The sequence below is a fragment of the Zalophus californianus genome, chromosome 3, assembly GCF_009762305.2.
Source record: "Zalophus californianus isolate mZalCal1 chromosome 3, mZalCal1.pri.v2, whole genome shotgun sequence".
NCBI classification, from domain to species: domain Eukaryota; kingdom Metazoa; phylum Chordata; class Mammalia; order Carnivora; family Otariidae; genus Zalophus; species Zalophus californianus.
Genome location: NC_045597.1, coordinates 193,118,191 through 193,134,370, shown reverse-complemented (window position 1 = coordinate 193,134,370; position 16,180 = coordinate 193,118,191). Strand labels below are relative to the sequence as shown.

The following is a 16,180-nucleotide window of genomic DNA, read 5'->3' as shown; positions in this document are numbered from 1 at the left end:
ATTGCAGCGTGCGTGGGAGCAATAGCGGATCCAGCAGCAGAGCAAAAGCCAAAACTCACACTGGAGCTCAGGCATTTTTGAGGGAAGAACCCCTTCCCTGGCATACATTCTAGCATGTTCCCTGTTAGATTTGAGTTCACACCGGCTTAGATGATGGGAGCGGACAGAGGAAAGGAAAGGAATACTGTCATTCTCACTGCTAGAAAATCTGCTGACTGCTCACCAGGCCCAGGGTAGCCCCTGAGACACAGAATTAATTCTCAGCACATCTCCAGGGCGGGCCTGTTGCTATTCCTGCCTCAGAGATGCGCCCCGGGTCTGAGAAATGAGATGGAGGAGCGCGGGGTCATGCCTTGGGTGCAGGCAGAACAGGCTTTGAGCCAAGCTGGTGGTGCCCGCAGCGGCCCTGGTTCAGCCCAGCCCCGCGCACTTCACTCCTGCCTTCTCCATGGGGACCCAGAGGCCGGGCTGCCTTCCATGTCTGGTGCTCCACGCCGCGTCCCCAGGAGCGTGTCCCTCACCCGGATCCTGGGAAGTGGATGCGGAAGGGTAGCTGATATCATTGTCGGCAGTGCGGGCTACAGAGAGTGGCTTCATTTCAGAGAATGTTGTGTAGACAGGAAATCAAACAAGCACCTTTACAGTGGGGAGGCCTGACAGACACACGCTGGCCAGGTGACCGATGCCAACGACCCCAGCGATGCGTCCCGTTGGTAGTGTGCAATGTCACACGATAGGAACACGCAGCCCAGTCCAGTCACGAGGAGAACATCCGACTAGTCCCAGCCTAGGGAGGGACGTTCAGCAGAGTGCCTGACCCGCGCTCCCCCACGTTGTCACTGTCATTAAGAACAGCAGCAGGAGCCTAAGGAGATGGGACACCTTGGGGTCATGTGACATCCTGGGTGGGGGGCTGGAACCTGGAATACGCGGGGGGCTTCAGTTAATCACATCTAGACACGCCATCCTCATGGAAGATGTCCATCATGGGGGAAGCGGGTATATGAGAACACTGCTATTTTTAATTTTTCTGTAAATCCACAACTGTTCTAAAATAAGAAGTTTGTATGAAAAAGTAAAAATGGGTAGGAAAATTGGCTGGAATGAAGACTTGGCAGTATTACTACTGCCAGAGGCCTCGGACCCCACTACCGAGTGTCTGAAAACCAGCTGTGCCCGAAGATGAGGGGCCACTGCCCTCCAGGAGCTGGGAGGCAGCACAGTGCCCCCTCACCCTGCCCTGCCGTGGCGCTTTCCTACCTACACCAGACGAGCCACCCTAAGCACAGTTTAGGATATATTTTATCACATTATTTTACCTTCGTGAGAGTTTCCTGGCATTCATACTCGTGTCGCTGAGAGCCCTGGGTTTGGGAGGCTTGCACGCACACCCAGGGAAGTGCAAGGAGGAGGAAGGGGGGCTTGCACGCACACCCAGGGAAGTGCAAGGAGGAGGAAGGGGTGAGATCAGAAGCAGCGCGGGTGTGTCTCGGTGTTTCTGTGCAGATGCAGCGTCTGTCCTAGCCAACAGGCTAAGGCCAGAAAAAAGTAAAAGGAGGAGCAAACTGTCGCTGTCACAGACACATGATCCTGCAGGTGGAAAATCCACTTCAGATAAAGGATCGAATGAATGAGTTCGGTGAGGTGCTGGGATGAAAAACCCACATGCGGTGATTTAAATCTACGGTACTGTATAGAATATGTTACTTCAAATACCAAACACCTAGGAAGAAATCTGAAGATGTTTAATACCTCTGCACTCAGAATTCTAAAGCATCTTCGATAGAAATCAAGTGAAGTGATATTCCATGTTCACGGATTAGAAGGTGTAATCTTGCTAAGATTCTGTTCTCCCAATTCTAAGTGCCTACATGGTCCCCGAGAGGTAGTGAGCCCCCTCCCCGCCCCTCCCCCTCTTCCCCTCCCCTTCTTTCTTCTTCATCTTGTCTTTCTGTCTTTTGGAAGACAAGCTGATTCTAGAATTTATATGGTAAAGGACCCACATCACCCAAGATGGTTCTAAAGGAGAAAATAGGGACTCTTGCCTTGCTGGATATTAAGAGTTATTGTAAAATGACCAGTTAGTGTGATTATTTGCACAGGTCTAAACAAATTGGCCAATAGGACAGAGATTTGATGTCTGACAGAACTCGTGTGCTGACCAGCTGAAAGTCTTACTTGCTGAAAGTAAGATGGCTTAAGAATATTGATGAGACATTTGGCTGTTGTCACTGAAAAAGACCAAAGAGCCCCACCTCACACGGTGTACAAGAGTCAAGAGCAGAGAGCTGAGAGACAGCTGAGGGGGAAGGCCACAGGACCTGCAGGTGACAGTGCCGTAAAACATTGCAGCCTCCAGGTAGGGAAGACTTTTCAACCTGACACGAGAAGCAGGAGCTATAAAAGGATTGATGGATGGGGCCGTCAAGAAAGGCCATCTCCGGGATGGTGTCTGTCCCATGTAAATGCCAGAGAATCCATGGTCAGAATTTGTAAAGAATTCCCCTGAATCAGGAGAAAAAAGACAACCTAATTTTTTAAAAAGGGGCCTAAGACTTGAATTCAGAACAGCCAGTAAGTCTGTGGCCGGGGGGGGGGGGGGGGGGTGCTCAGTGTCACAGACCCTCAGGGAAGGTGGGCAGTCAGTGCGTGGCCCGGGGGGGTGCTCAGTGTCACAGACCCTCAGGGAAGGCGGGCAGTCAGTGCGTGGCCCGGGGGGGTGCCCAGTGTCACAGACCCTCAGGGAAGGCGGGCAGTAAGTGCGTGGCCGGGGGCGGGGGGTGATGCTCAGTGTCACAGACCCTCAGGGAAGGCGGGCAGTAAGTGCGTGGCCGGGGGCGGGGGTGGTGCCCAGTGTCACAGACCCTCAGGGAAGGCGGGCAGTCAGTGCGTGGCCCGGGGGGGTGCCCAGTGTCACAGACCCTCAGGGAAGGCGGGCAGTAAGTGCGTGGCTGGGGCGGGGGGTGATGCTCAGTGTCACAGACCCTCAGGGAAGGCGGGCAGTAAGTGCGTGGCTGGGGCGGGGGGTGATGCTCAGTGTCACAGACCCTCAGGGAAGGCGGGCAGTAAGTGCGTGGCTGGGGCGGGGGGTGATGCTCAGTGTCACAGACCCTCAGGGAAGGCGGGCAGTAAGTGCGTGGCTGGGGCGGGGGGTGATGCTCAGTGTCACAGACCCTCAGGGAAGGCGGGCAGTAAGTGCGTGGCCCGGGGGGGTGCCCAGTGTCACAGACCCTCAGGGAAGGGCAGATTTCACTTGAATGAGCTGCTCTCTGGCCCCCACCGGGTAGGACTGTAGCGTGTGAGGCGGGACAGGCGCCTCTCCCAGTCCTCCCCTCCCTTCCCCTGCTCTCTCCCCTCCCCTCCTCTCCTCTTCCCTTCCCTCCTCTCCCCTGCCCTCCTCCTGTCTCTTCTCTCCTCTCCCTCCTCTGCGCTCTCTTCCCCTCCCCTCCCCTCCCTTCCTCCCCGCCTCCCTCCTGCCCTCCCCCCTCCCTGCCCCCACTCCTGCCCTCCCGTCCCCTCCCCATCTCGTTAGGTAACCTGTGTGTGGATTTTTCACGTAGTATCTTTATTGGTCCAAGAAACATACATTTTTGTGCAGCATTAACGTGCAGATCCTCTTTAATTATGTACATCAGGGAAGGTGTTGAACCTTTTCATTTAGTGAGGTTTTGGTTTTCTGTATTATGGATGATGTGGCAGTTGTCACAGAAATTGCTTCAGTCTCCACATTGTGCGAGCGTGGGCTGGCCGAGCTCTTTGGGGTGGGGCAGCGGGGGGGTCCCTGTCCTGGGGGGGTGGCCGCATGGGGCTCCTCCATGTGCCTCACGACCTCTCCCGGGTTGTCGTGGCCCATGTGTCCGGTGCCTGCTTGATCTTCTCAGTGGGTTCCACAGAAGACCCTGTGAATTCAGCGGGGGAAGAAAGACATGGACACACATCATAGCCATAGGCCATGCCCTCCCCCATGCTTCAGGCCCCAGGCCCCAGCATTTCCAGCCCACGGAGCAGAGTGTGCCCCCGTCACACGGCAGCGTGTTCCGGTACGTCAGTGAGCGCGTACCTGTGTGCTGGCCATTCACTGAGGCATACCCCAGTCTAGCGTCCAGACATTCTGTGCAGGAGCTGACTCAGCAAAGCCATACCTTGATTTAAAACGCACAGGCGATACTTTTGCATACACATAACCACACATCTTTTAACTTATACTCTGAATTGATTGCACTGAGATTTGATGCATCTTCCCACTTTAGTGTGGATAAAAGTAACGTGTTATGATGCATCATTTATGCATTTGGTTTTGGAGTAATTAGACCTTCGGGGCTTGGGGCAGACATAACACAGCTCCATCCCAAACTCGAGGGAAGGTCTTTATATAAGCTGGGATGCTGGCCTGGTGCGGTCACTGACTGCTCCCGGAATTCGGAGTTTCCTCAGGAAACCTTGCTGGCTTCTTGGTTTCTAAACGGTGTCTGGTTCTGGAGGCTTCGCTCAGCTGGAAGCTGAGGTCCTCCTCTGAACCTAGTTGCAGAGCCCCGAATGGGATGGTTTTCCAAACACCTTGCTCCTGACCCTTGCCCACTGAAAAATAGCAGCTAGATTAGGATTCTCAGAGGGGCCTTCTGAAAGTATTTACAGTGGGATTCAAATTTTTTAGAAAATATACTTTTATGAATTTTGTATTTTTGAAAATGAAATTTTAACTTTATTTATAAACAAAATGAATTTCACTTATTTATTTTCAGGAAAAAAGGTCCCAAAGTGCTTTTCTATTACAGCCTCAAGGTCTCTCTCCGTGGCAGTGCAGGGGCTCCAATGGCTTAGCGATAGGCTTATGGATTGGCACCTGGGCTGTCGGGGGTGGTCCTGGTCCATGGGAGAAGCCCTTGTGCACGTGGTCAGGGTGAGTGTTTGGGCCTGGTGTTCGCTTCCAAGGTGTTACGCGGCCGGCCGGTCCTCCTCGCTCACACAGCCTGGACTGCCTGAGCCCCAGAGGTGCCTGGTGATGGCTAGTAACTGATGGGATTCGTGACTGGTTTGGGGAGAGGAGTCTCAGATGCCCCGTGGTGGATTCCCCTGAGAAGGCCTCCCACGCCTTTCCCTCATTTCCTTGGGGGTCTTCAGATCTCAAGAGCACACGTTTGGATCTCCTCCGGGTGTTGCTTTTTGTCCTTGGATTGTGAACATTTTCAGAGACACACGGGGGTTGTGTAAAACTGTATGTGAAGGGTGTGCAAGTGGTTACCCATTTTGGGTGAAAAGTGAGGTTCTGGTACAGTCCATAGATCTGATGTTATTTGCTTTGTGATTTGAAATTCGGCCTCGGGGAGCTCGTGGCCACTCTCTGAAACCGGCGCTTTCTCCTTCAGTCAGTCATGAGAGTGACCGCCACGTCAGCGTCCTCATGACGTGCCTGTCACTGCAGGCCGGTTTACACCACTTGTCAGGAGCTAATTTTAAACCAAAAGTGTGATTCCTGGAAGTTTTGCCAGAGTTTTCTTTCTTTTCTATCTGAGAGAATATGGAAAATCTCAGGCAGTCTAAAAGCAGCCTGCTCCGGGTTTAGGTGGTGGCTGGCTTCCAGCTCCATCTTTGCACTCAGCCTGGAGAGATAGAAACAGGGCCTGAATCCAGGCAGAAAGTGCATTTAAAGAAATGATTCTTTACAATGTGAGTACCTGGCCAAGTATTCTTCTGAGAGCGTGTTTGGGTGTCTTCGTTTCCTTGAGCGCCCCCCCAGGCACCCGCACAGCTGTTTTCGGCTGGGCCTCCCAGGGCTGTTTCTGTTAACACCCCAGGCAGTTTGTCAGCATCTGGGAAGAGGAGGAGTGGCTCTTGTTTTTTGCTTCTCTTACTGCCTGTGGTCTCTGCAGAAAAGCCACTCTGACAAACACAAGTAGGTATAATGTGGCCGCTAAACAGAAGTGAGCCTGAACAGCCAAGCCAGATAGATGTCCGTAGGCCCAGAATTGCTGTTGGCCATCTTTCACTTGGGGACTATTTTGGTTGTTCTACAAGGGGGTTTTCATTTTCTGATTCAGCAAATAAAAATAATGTGTGATGGCATCAAACCTGTTCTCCTTTAAAAGTAAGAAGGACACATGCATTTGCATTGTTCGCAAGGAGTCTCCTTACAGACTCTTGAGTATGAAGTATTTGCACTGAAATGAGAGCGCTTTCTGAAGCCTGGTGCTTTCTCTGTCCTCCAGATGGACTTTCTGGCCGAGACCAGCCCGTGGAGCTGCTGAACCCTGCCCGCGTGAACCACATGCCCAGCACAGGTAAGTCAGCATGCCCGGCCTCGGGGGCTTGGGCTCACCCGAAGGGCTGTTTGGGGGCCCCACCGCACTGGGGATGTCTTGGGGGAGTAGTGTGGGCCATCAGATCCTCTGACCCCTGTGCTCTGCTCCTGGGGCTGTCCGTCGTGGAAGTGAATCGGACATCGGCTTGATGCTCCTAAAGAGGCAGAGAAATGGGGTTCTTTTCTGTCTTGAGCTCCGGAGGGTGTGTTCTTCCCAAAGGTGCCAACTGCTCATTTGAGATGTAACCCCAGATGTGATCCATAGGAGGATCTGTGGGGAAAAGCTCTGAGCTTGAGCTGGGGCCAGATGTTCCCTGCCTAGCGTGGTCGGGCTGCTGGTAGCCCCGGGCCTGCGGGCAGGTCATAGCTTCGCCTCGGCCCAGGCTTCTCATGGCCGAGGCCTGTCAGTGACCTTTTCTCCCCGGCGCCTTTTCCTTTTTTTTTTTATTAGCAAAAGAACATCGGCTGTGATTATGTTTTTCATTCCATATGCGATCTTTCTAAGTAGCATGCTTTAAGCAACGTTTTCCAAATCTAGATGGCCGTGGAAACATTTTTTTTTTTTTCTTTTTCTGTAAAACACTTCCCCCTGGCCCCCATCTAGTGTCCTCCAGGATGTCAGCTCACAGCCTGGGCACTGTTTGTCCCGTGTAGGCTGCTCGGCCTTATTGAGAGGAAAGTGTAGCCCCTGAAGGCCTGGGTGTGAGTGCACCATAGAGTCCCAAGCCCACGTTTCAAGACCACACTGCTGGACCCTTGCCTTCACCACGCACCGAGGCCTCTGTCTCGGTGGTCGTGGCTCTGCGGTATCTCCTGGACCCCAGCCTTCCTGGGTGCCATCCTGCCTGCCCTCTCTGCAAGCACTGGCCGGGATGGGTAGGGGGCGGGCCTGGCCCCCATCAGACCGACCCATTGCCTCGCCTTCCCCGGTCCCCTGAAACAGAGGCTGGAAGTGTCGAGGAAGGGAAATCCTTCTTTGCACAATGATTCTCTGCCGTCTGCCAAGCCTCTGTCCTGGCGTCTCCCCACACACGAAGCTCCTGTTACTTCTCTGCAAAGGCCCCTGGATGGCGCTCTGGCGCTCCGTGTCCCTGGGGCCGGCGCTCGCCTGGCCGCCCCCCAGGTGCTCACAGCGCACTCTGTCTTCTGTTTTCATGCCTCTTCTCCACCCTCTTTCCGCACGCCTTGACTTTGACCCCAGGTTCAGGGAAGGAGGCTTCAGAATCGCCTGTGAGACACTCAGGTTTTAATTTCAGCCCATGTAAAGTAAACCGTGCCCATTTTCACTTCCTCTTGAGTTCACTTTGCCAGTGTTACTGTTGTTTAAACACGGAATCCTTGTGTGGTTGGGCATATTAAGGCAGGTTCCTAGTGCTCCCCCAGGTGTGGGGCAGAGGAAGAGACTTTCCAGACAGCCCCATAGGCCATGGAAGTATGTGCTGTTTCCAAGTGGACCAGAAAGAGGTGGGCTCCAGATTAATTTTTTGGCTTGGGAAGGACACACGGCCTGTTGAGACCTGATAAAGGACTCCCCCTGGCTTAGTGTGAGACAGCCTGTGGACTTCAGATTTGTACTGAGGTCTGACCTCATTAGGCTGATAATTCATTTTGTGGATGGGGATAATAATGCCTTGTCTGCAGGATTCTTAAGAGGATCACATATATGTGTCTGATTTTAGTAGTTCCTGGATAGATGTCATCTCTTCATGTCCCGTTGAGAGACACACTGACAACGGCATGTGACTTAACTGTGACAGAGCTGGTTCAGGATCTTGGGATGGTCCTGATGGGCCTCTTCTTTGAGGGGGCCACCCCAACTTGAGAAATGGTGTCTTGGGGAGCGTGCCTCTATGGCATTGAAGCAAGTCATTTAATTTCCTGGTCGCCAGATCCCCATTGGTCAGAGTTGGATAATACTGCGTTTCCGGCCTCACCTGCAGTCAGCGTCTGCACTGCCCACGCCCATGGGCAGCCGGCAAGGAAGAAGGCGCGTGCGTGCTGGTAGGTGTGACGTTGGTCACAGAGCTTGCACGTCGAGGGCTGCTTCAGTGAGGGGCCTTCTTCACCACTCCGTGCTTGGTCATTTCACCCCACTGGAAACTACATCCTACAAGAAAATAGAACTTGAAACTTAATGTGAAAACTTCTTTGCAGCCACATTGTCACGATACAGGAGTAGATACGTTCTTCGACGTACTTTTCTGTCAATGCCAGTTTGCCCCGGGAGATTTCCTCACAATTGAGTTTGACCTTGAGCACCCTCATGACGCTCGGCAGTATGAAAACAAACCCATACGTGTATGTGATTTGCAGGAATGACTCCAGCCTTCACATGGGAACTCGTACTCTGAGTGGGGAGTGGCGCAGACGGCCCTCTGCACTGTTGGTCTAGTCTCACTGCTGGGCCGTTCTGCTTGTGAATGGCGCCATCTGATACTGGTTCTCTTTACGTGCGGTCGGTCCTTATGCAGGCTGACATCAGAGAGAAAGCAGTAGTCCTCTCCGTTATCTGTGTGCCGTCTTGAATTGAGACGTGGAGTAATTCATATAAGAATGATGTCTCATGGTAGAAAAGTCTGTATTATAGAAGAAAAAAGCCAAAATGCTATTTAGTTTGGGTTAATTCTGATTTCTCAACCCCCCCGTAACTTCTTCTATGTAAACTAGGCTTTCCTTGTTTTCAAATCTGTAATTGTAAAATAGTTGCATCATAAACGAGAAACCATGCAGCCGTTTTGCCCACCCGTCACGTAGAACCGCTCTTGTTACCGTGACGCCTGGTTAGTGCCCCATTCCTCTGTTTCTTGAAGAAGTGGAGTAACACGGTTATGGACACCTGTTACCCCTTCCTGGAGGCCGTCCTTCTTCTTCCCGGCTGGGGACTTGGGGTGCCAGCACGGTGGCTGAGCCAGAGTCCTGTGGAAGGCACATCATCGGCTCAGTTAGCTGGGGAGAGATGTCGGAGTTTGAGGGGAGTGGGAAATGCCCCTGGATCATACAGCCACCTGAGCCAGGTGTCTGGGTTATAGGGGACTTGAGAGACATTTAAGGAACTCATTTGTGAATCATTGTCATTTTTCTGAAGTAACAGACTTTTCCCTCTGATTATAAAAACAATGTGTGTTTATTATGGAAGAGAGACATGGTACCCCACGTGTTGGGAGTTGGCTTCCAGCACTGGAAGCAGAGCTCACTTGGCTCTGCACAGTGTGGACGCTCAGCAGCCTTGATTGAGTGAAGGGGTTAGAGAACAGTGCCTCCATCATTCCAGGAGCAAAGTGGAAGAAAACAAGACTGAATAAGAACAGGGTGCACAGGACCCCTGGGTGGCTCGGTCGGTGAAGCATCTGCCTTCGGCTCAGGTCATGATCCCAGGGTCCTGGGATCGAGCCCCACATCGGGCTCCCTGCTCTGCAGGAAGCCTGCTTCTCCCTCTGCCTCTCCCTCTGCTCATGCTCTCTCACTATCTGTGTCACTATCTCTCTCTCTCTAAAATAAATAAAATCTTTACCAACAAAAGAACAGGATGCACATATTAAACACTGTTGACCCGATGGCATGCTCAGGGACTGCTGTCCATCACGTGTGTACTCGTCATGGCAGCCGAGTGTCCTCGCTGCCCTGTGCAGCTCCACCTCATGGAGAGGGGACAGGGATCCTCAAGGCAGGAGCACTCTCTCAGGACCCCCAGCACGTAATTATGGGGCAGGACCTCCTCTGCTCTGTGCTGCTGCAGGAGAGACCACCGCCAGCAGTGCTGTGACCCCTGCGCCTGGGGGAACGTGGCGGCTGGCTCTAAGGACGGGAGCTGTACGTAGGAGGAGCTCCAGCATGTTCCGCGGGTATGGGATGCAGGCACCATCGCCCTCCATATGTGTGCCCCTAAAGCATGTGTGGCCCAGTCAGGCAGGTTTCTGTTTGAGGCTATATAACAAAGGTACAGTTTTTAAAAGAAAAATGTGGATTCTTGAAGAAACTACAGAAACTCGAGAGACCTTACCCAAACTAAGAAAAAAGTGAGGTTTAGCTTTAGCTGTGGATTCCCACATCTTAAAAGATATTTGACCCCCACACTGTCAAGGGGTTATTGGATTTCTTGACCGTCCTCTTGAATTTTGGAGCAGAAGCTATGGGAGGCTAGCTGGTGCCAGCAGCTTCTGCTGCCTCCCAGGCATGTTTCTTATACTGTTGTTTAATTTTGGTGAGAGAAAACACATCTGATGAGGTAAAGGCAAATATGAGACATGCATGACCCCCTAATGAGCCTGGGAAAGTGCCAGAAAACCTCCCTGTTGGCACCCGAGGTGATGAGTTCCCTTAAGCAGTAGCTCCCCTGGGAACCACGCCCCCGAGGTAATTCTCAGATGCCGCTCCCTGTGTGCCTGTGATGGGAAGCTGGGCTCTTCGGGCTTGAGATGGGGCACGGCAAAGGACGGTAAAGCGTTGTGCTGCCTTGGGTGGCTTCTGCCCAAGTGCCAGGCGGGGCTGGCAGGACGGACACCACCCTTCCTCATCCTGGCTCCATTGTCACTCCCTCAGGCGGGAGGCTGTGCTGTGGGGAACGCGCTCTGCCCCGCCCGCAGACGCAGGTGCGTGTGGGGCACCCCATGCCCATCGGCTGCGCTGCATGAGCATGTGCCCCAGCGTCGCGGGGGGCCTGCTGTGCTCTTCCTGCTTGATCATTTGCTTTCAGGTTTGGAGGAAAACTGAAATGTAGAACATAAAGAGACAAAGTCAAACCCTGCAGTTTGAAAGCTTGAGGGGTGAAAATCCCACAGTTCGATTCGCTCAGCCTAAACAGATGTTGAGAAGTTTTCCACTTCCCTCCCTCCAGCAGGTTCGCCCGAGAACCTGTGTGAGCAGCCGTGACATAAAGTTAGGCCCGCTTTAGGAGCCTGTGGTCCACGTAGCCTCAACCCCCGAGGGTGATTGCAGCTGCGTCCACATGCGCCTGTGTGGTGTGCATTAGGAGCTGTTCGCAGGGGCCTCGGAGTCACTTGTGGGAAGTCGTTCTGGACAGAAGGATGCCGCCCTGCCCCGTCCAGCTTCCATCACTGCCTTCTTCCGTAGCCGTGCTGCCAAGGAACCCTCAAATGCCACTTTCCCGTCCGTGGCCGAAGGTCCTCACCAGTCAGAATTGTGGAAAGCTGTTACTTCCAAGGCCTGCCCACCCCGAGTACCTCCTTTCTCAGTCCTGTCTGGGCTCCCAGCCCATCTCCCTGGGACTGGCCAGAGCAGCCTGGCTCTCTCCATGCTGTGTGCTCCTCCCCACCCTTCCATCAGGTCTGTGCCCTCCTGGGGGCAGTCTGGGCGTGGGAACGCCACCGTGCCAGGAGCAGCATCTCATGGGGCACAAGCACAGAGCATCCCTCACTGTCCGTTTGTCCTGCCCCTTCCCTTGCTTGCTCCACTCCTGTGCTCTCACTTTGCACTCCAGACTGAAAGAAGTGAGCGCAGAGTCAGGCCTGGGGCCCAGCAGCTCTGCAGGTCTGCCTGACTCAGATGGGCTGCGTGGCCTCAAGCAGGCGCCTGGGCGGCCTCTGGTGTCACGTGACCGCTCAGCCTGGCAGGGGCTTCCCTCAGCTCCCCACCGTCTTCTCCGTACCCTCTTGTCGGCAGCAGTCAGGCTCTTGTCTGCTCTGCTCCTCCAGGGTGACCACCTCCCTCTCCCCCAGCCCAGAAGCCTTTGTGATGGCAACCCTGGGACTCCTGTTGGAAAGGCAGCAAAACCAGCCCATGCAGGGAACCTGACATCGAAATGCTTTGAGTTATGTGGAGAATGTCTCCTGTGAGGGTTCCGGTCTACTTGGGCTTTAGCTCTGTGTTTTATAAAGTTGGAACCGTGTCTGCTTTTTCCTGCATCAAGTACCCAAAGCTACTCAATGTTTAATGCTCTGGTGGATGCCGGGCCTGGTGAATGGGGTGGGCCCCGGAGGAGGACTCACGGAGCCGTGAAGCAGCGGGCTTGTGCCGACTGCCATGCAGGTGCACAAGAACCTCAGGGGCTTCATCTGAAGTGAAGAGCGTGGCAGCGCGAGCCCCCGGGGGCCCCAGAGACACAGGCTGCCGGTGCTCCCAGGAGCTCTCCCTCTGCCCGGGGGCCTGAGCGTTAGGGAGAAGAGGGACAAAGGCTCTTCAGATCACGAACCACAGCGCCCAGCCCGTTCCTACAGACACCTCCCCAAGTTACCCACCGGCCTTGCCGCTTTTCTTGGAGTCCAGTGAATTCACTGGTGGGTGGAATTTACAGAAGAGAAGATGGATTATTTCCTGAGTATGGTCCTTTAGGGTGTAAAGTTTTGGATTTTGCGCTTTTGTGCCTCAGGATGGTGTTTTCAGAGAAGAGGTAGGCCTAACTCTCTTGTGTCTGCTTCCTGTCCTGTGAACCCAGCCCCTCTCCCTCCCCTGTGCCCAAGGCACTCACTGACATTGGCCTTCGTAGGTGATGGAGCGTGGGCCGCACCCCACAGCACTGGGGGCCCAGCAGGAGGGGAGCTTGCAGCCTGGGCTGTCCGCGTCCCAGAGCTGTGGGCCGTCGGGGGACATGCGGCGCTTTGGCTGACGGCGCTGGCCGTTCTCAGATTCTCTGGCCACGAGCCCCGCGTGTGCAGGAGAGAGGACAGGCACCCTCGGCCCCCGTCACTCACCACCTGACTCCTTCCTTTCTCTTGCTTGTGCTTCCCTGCGTGCGCACTTGAACCTCCCCAGACAGGCTCTCAGGGACGCCGTTGGAATGCTGGGGAACTGGAGAGAGGGACGTGTGTTGACGTTTTCAGTGCCGAATGTGGCAGAAGTCCCCATTCATTGCTGCCCAGGTGGAGGGCGCCCTGTTCCCACCTGGGCGTGGGACCTGGCCCAGCGGCCTCCTCCTGGCGTGCCACTGTCCTTGAGGGCAGAGCCGGCAGAGGGGCCAAGGCACAGCTGCGAAGGAAGTGACATTTGCCCTCAGAGTGACGATGTGGTCTACCGTCTGGCTTGTGGATTTGGGCTTTGAAAACAGTTGTCTATCTGCTTGGACTCTGCCTTGCAAGGGGTTGGTTTTCTGGGCGGTCCCGTGACCCCACTATCTGCTCATCTTTGGGAGAAGGCACCCGGGGGTGAACCCTCCGGGGTGTGGCTGGTCCTGGTGGCTGGGGGCTCCCCTGCCCTGCATGGGCACATTGTCCATCAGTCCTGCCAGCCTCACGGGGAGGGTGTGGGCCTGGGCCTCCACGTCCACGCTCTCAGCCGCTCGTCCACATGAGCCCGGATGTGGTGATGGCTGCAGTGACCTCAGGATCTGCGTGGACGCAGAAGGTAGGGAACATCCCTCACTGTCCTCCTGGATATTTGAAGGAGATTATTAGGTAGAAGGGAGGGTTTTTCCCCAGGCCGACTTTTGTGGTGTTTGTGATCAGAAGCGTCACCCATCGCAGACACGTGCCCAGGACTGAGCAAGGCATCCAACGTTTGTGCTTTTGTCTTTTCTCACCAGCTTTGTGTCCTGCACATCCAGGCAGTGGTGGGGAGGGACACGAGCCAGAGAGTCTGTGGAGCCCTCACGGGGGTCTTTGGGACCTTCAGCCCAGGTGAGGGAGGCGGCCTTGCCAGCTTTGCCCAGCCTTGCCCAGCCTTGCCCATGTTCTGCCCGAGACAGGATTTCGTTTCCAGTGGTCCTGTTTACTATGCATTTCAGTCACACGGCGGCCACCATCTTTGACGGAGAAGTGCCCGTGTGGGGAGCCTCACAGCAGTGCCAGCTGCCCGGGGTGCTGTCAACCCAAACCCAGACCATCTGCATCTCCAGGCAGCTCCCGAGCAGCCCAGGGGAGCCAGGCAGGAGCGGGAGGCCAGGCAGCAGGTGGGGGCCGCTGCTGTCGTCTGGAGCCATTGTGGAATGGGCTGGTGCTCCTCTCAGGCCGCGGATGCCTCAGGGAAGCCCTGTGTGTGGCCGGCCTCGGGGCAGGCCCACTGGGGGGACTCGGGTGTCCGCGTGGCTGTCCTGCCTCAGCTCCCGGGCCAGCCCCACAGCATGAGTGGCTCTGGAGGTAGCCAGGGTCTAGACATTTTCAGGAAGAACATGGGGGTCGGGTGGGTGTGGTGGCGTTGGAGTCAAGGGCATGCTGTGTGTCCTGTGAGCTTTGTGTGTTTACTGCCCTTCAGAGACCCAGCTTCTGCCTCTGCCTTCCTCTGATGCACAGTCAGTTCCTGGCCTGTTGACTCCCAGTCTTGTCTCTGTTCTGCTCCTTGGGGGCATCATTCGGATGTTCGTGTTCTAAACGCTCAGGTTGAACGTGACACATTAATTTTTAACCTTTGTTCCTTCGGATGTCAGCATACACGTTTACACACTTCTCTGCGGGCACAAGGGCTAAGTCCTCATTTGAAGTATTGGTAGGTTCTCACTTGAAGTATTTAATTTGTAGCCTCCTTAAATTTTGTTTGATGGTTCTGTTTTCTTTGAAGAAATGAGATATTTAGAAGTGTATTTCATCGAAGGTACGAAGTTTTTGAAGACATCTTTCCATTACTGATTTCTCACCTAGTGTATCATGGTTGGAAATGACCACGCCTGTGAAGTTGGTTGAGGTTTGCTTTCTGGTCCGTTTTTGCGAGTCTTCAGGATATACTTGAGGAGAGCTGTGTTCTCTAGTGCTGGGCACCGGATTCCAAATGTGCTCTCACCAAATCAAGCTCGGTGGCACTGAATTACGTGGAGCGTTGGGATGTTAGAAGTGCTGCAGAGGGAAAAGCAGGAAGGACAGATGGCATTCTTGGCTGTGGGTTTCTACAATTGCCCATAAAGTGGCCTAGGAAGGCCTTGCTGTCCCGGCGCGGGGCTCACCCATTCGCTCACTCGTGCACCCGTTTGTAGTGATGGGGACGTCTAGGTGCCAGGTTCTGCCCTTGGCACTCGGGATGCATATGCTTAGGAATGAAACAAAGATCCCTCCTATTTGCAGAGCTCATCCTGGGGGAGAGGGCAGCCGGTCCGCACACATGGTGAATGAACTATAGCCGGGAAGCAGGGCAGGGGCAGGAGCTCGGAGACGCGGAGGTTTTCATCAGGGGCCGAGGGTAGGCAGGTCGGGACTTGCTGGTGCTCAGAGTGGCCCGGTGCAGAGGCCAGAGGGGGTGCGCCTGGGGCCAGCAGGGGGCAGGAGAGGAGGCGCTTTCTTGGCAAGAGCTGGGGCGGTTGTGGGTCAGCAAGGATTTGCAGCCATCCTGCAAGGTAGGGCTTTGTCCTCGAGAGAGTGGAGAGCTCCTGGAGGTTCTGAGCACAGGAGTGAGTGACACCTCTGGCCTCGTGCTACAGGCAGTGATGGACACGTGGGGCGGGGCGAGGGACAGGGGACCTGGCTCAGGCAGGGTAGAGGCAGCAAGCATGGGAAACATGGTTCAGAGTCTAGAAATACTGGACAGACATGGGATTCACTGGGGGTGCAGGTGTGCCCTGAGGGAAGCAGAAGAGGTGAGAATGACCCCGCGGTCTGGGCTCTGAGCACATGGAGTTGCCATGGTGGAGTTGTTGGTGGAGTTGCCATGAATTTAGGTGGGAACACAGATGAAGCCACTCTTGGGGGGACTGTTGAAAAGTCGTGCCCCATTGGCGATGTTGAGAAGGCAGGTATGAACATGAGCCCCAACATGGGGGGCAGCTGAGGCTGGGGGCCTAACATCAGGAGTCATTGGCATACAGATGGTATGGAAATGAAATCTCTGTGTGATGTCTGTAAAGTAGACACTGTTCATAATTTTTTAGTAGACGCTGTTTGCTGAGAGTTACCAGTGCATTCTCTCCCAAATCGTTCTTTGGAGTGTCCACGCGCCAGAGGCAGGCTTGCATCATGGCACGGGATCGCCAACCCTTACAGCAGTCCTGGTGAGAATGGCAGCAGCGGG

At 54.5% G+C, this 16,180-nt stretch overlaps 1 protein-coding gene across 8 annotated transcripts in view; it reads left to right on the top strand.

The window, feature by feature from the left end:
• Positions 1 to 16,180, top strand: part of HDAC4 (histone deacetylase 4) — a 293,729-nt gene that overhangs the window by 133,806 nt on the left and 143,743 nt on the right. For 7 of the 8 annotated variants that reach the window (XM_027588587.2, XM_035726567.1, XM_027588586.2 and 4 more), the window contains one exon: positions 6,207 to 6,278. The exons of the other annotated variant lie outside the window; for it this stretch is intronic. In XM_027588587.2, coding sequence (XP_027444388.1) covers positions 6,207 to 6,278 — 72 coding nt within the window. The remainder of the gene's footprint in view (positions 1 to 6,206; positions 6,279 to 16,180) is intronic. 8 annotated transcript variants of the gene reach the window in all.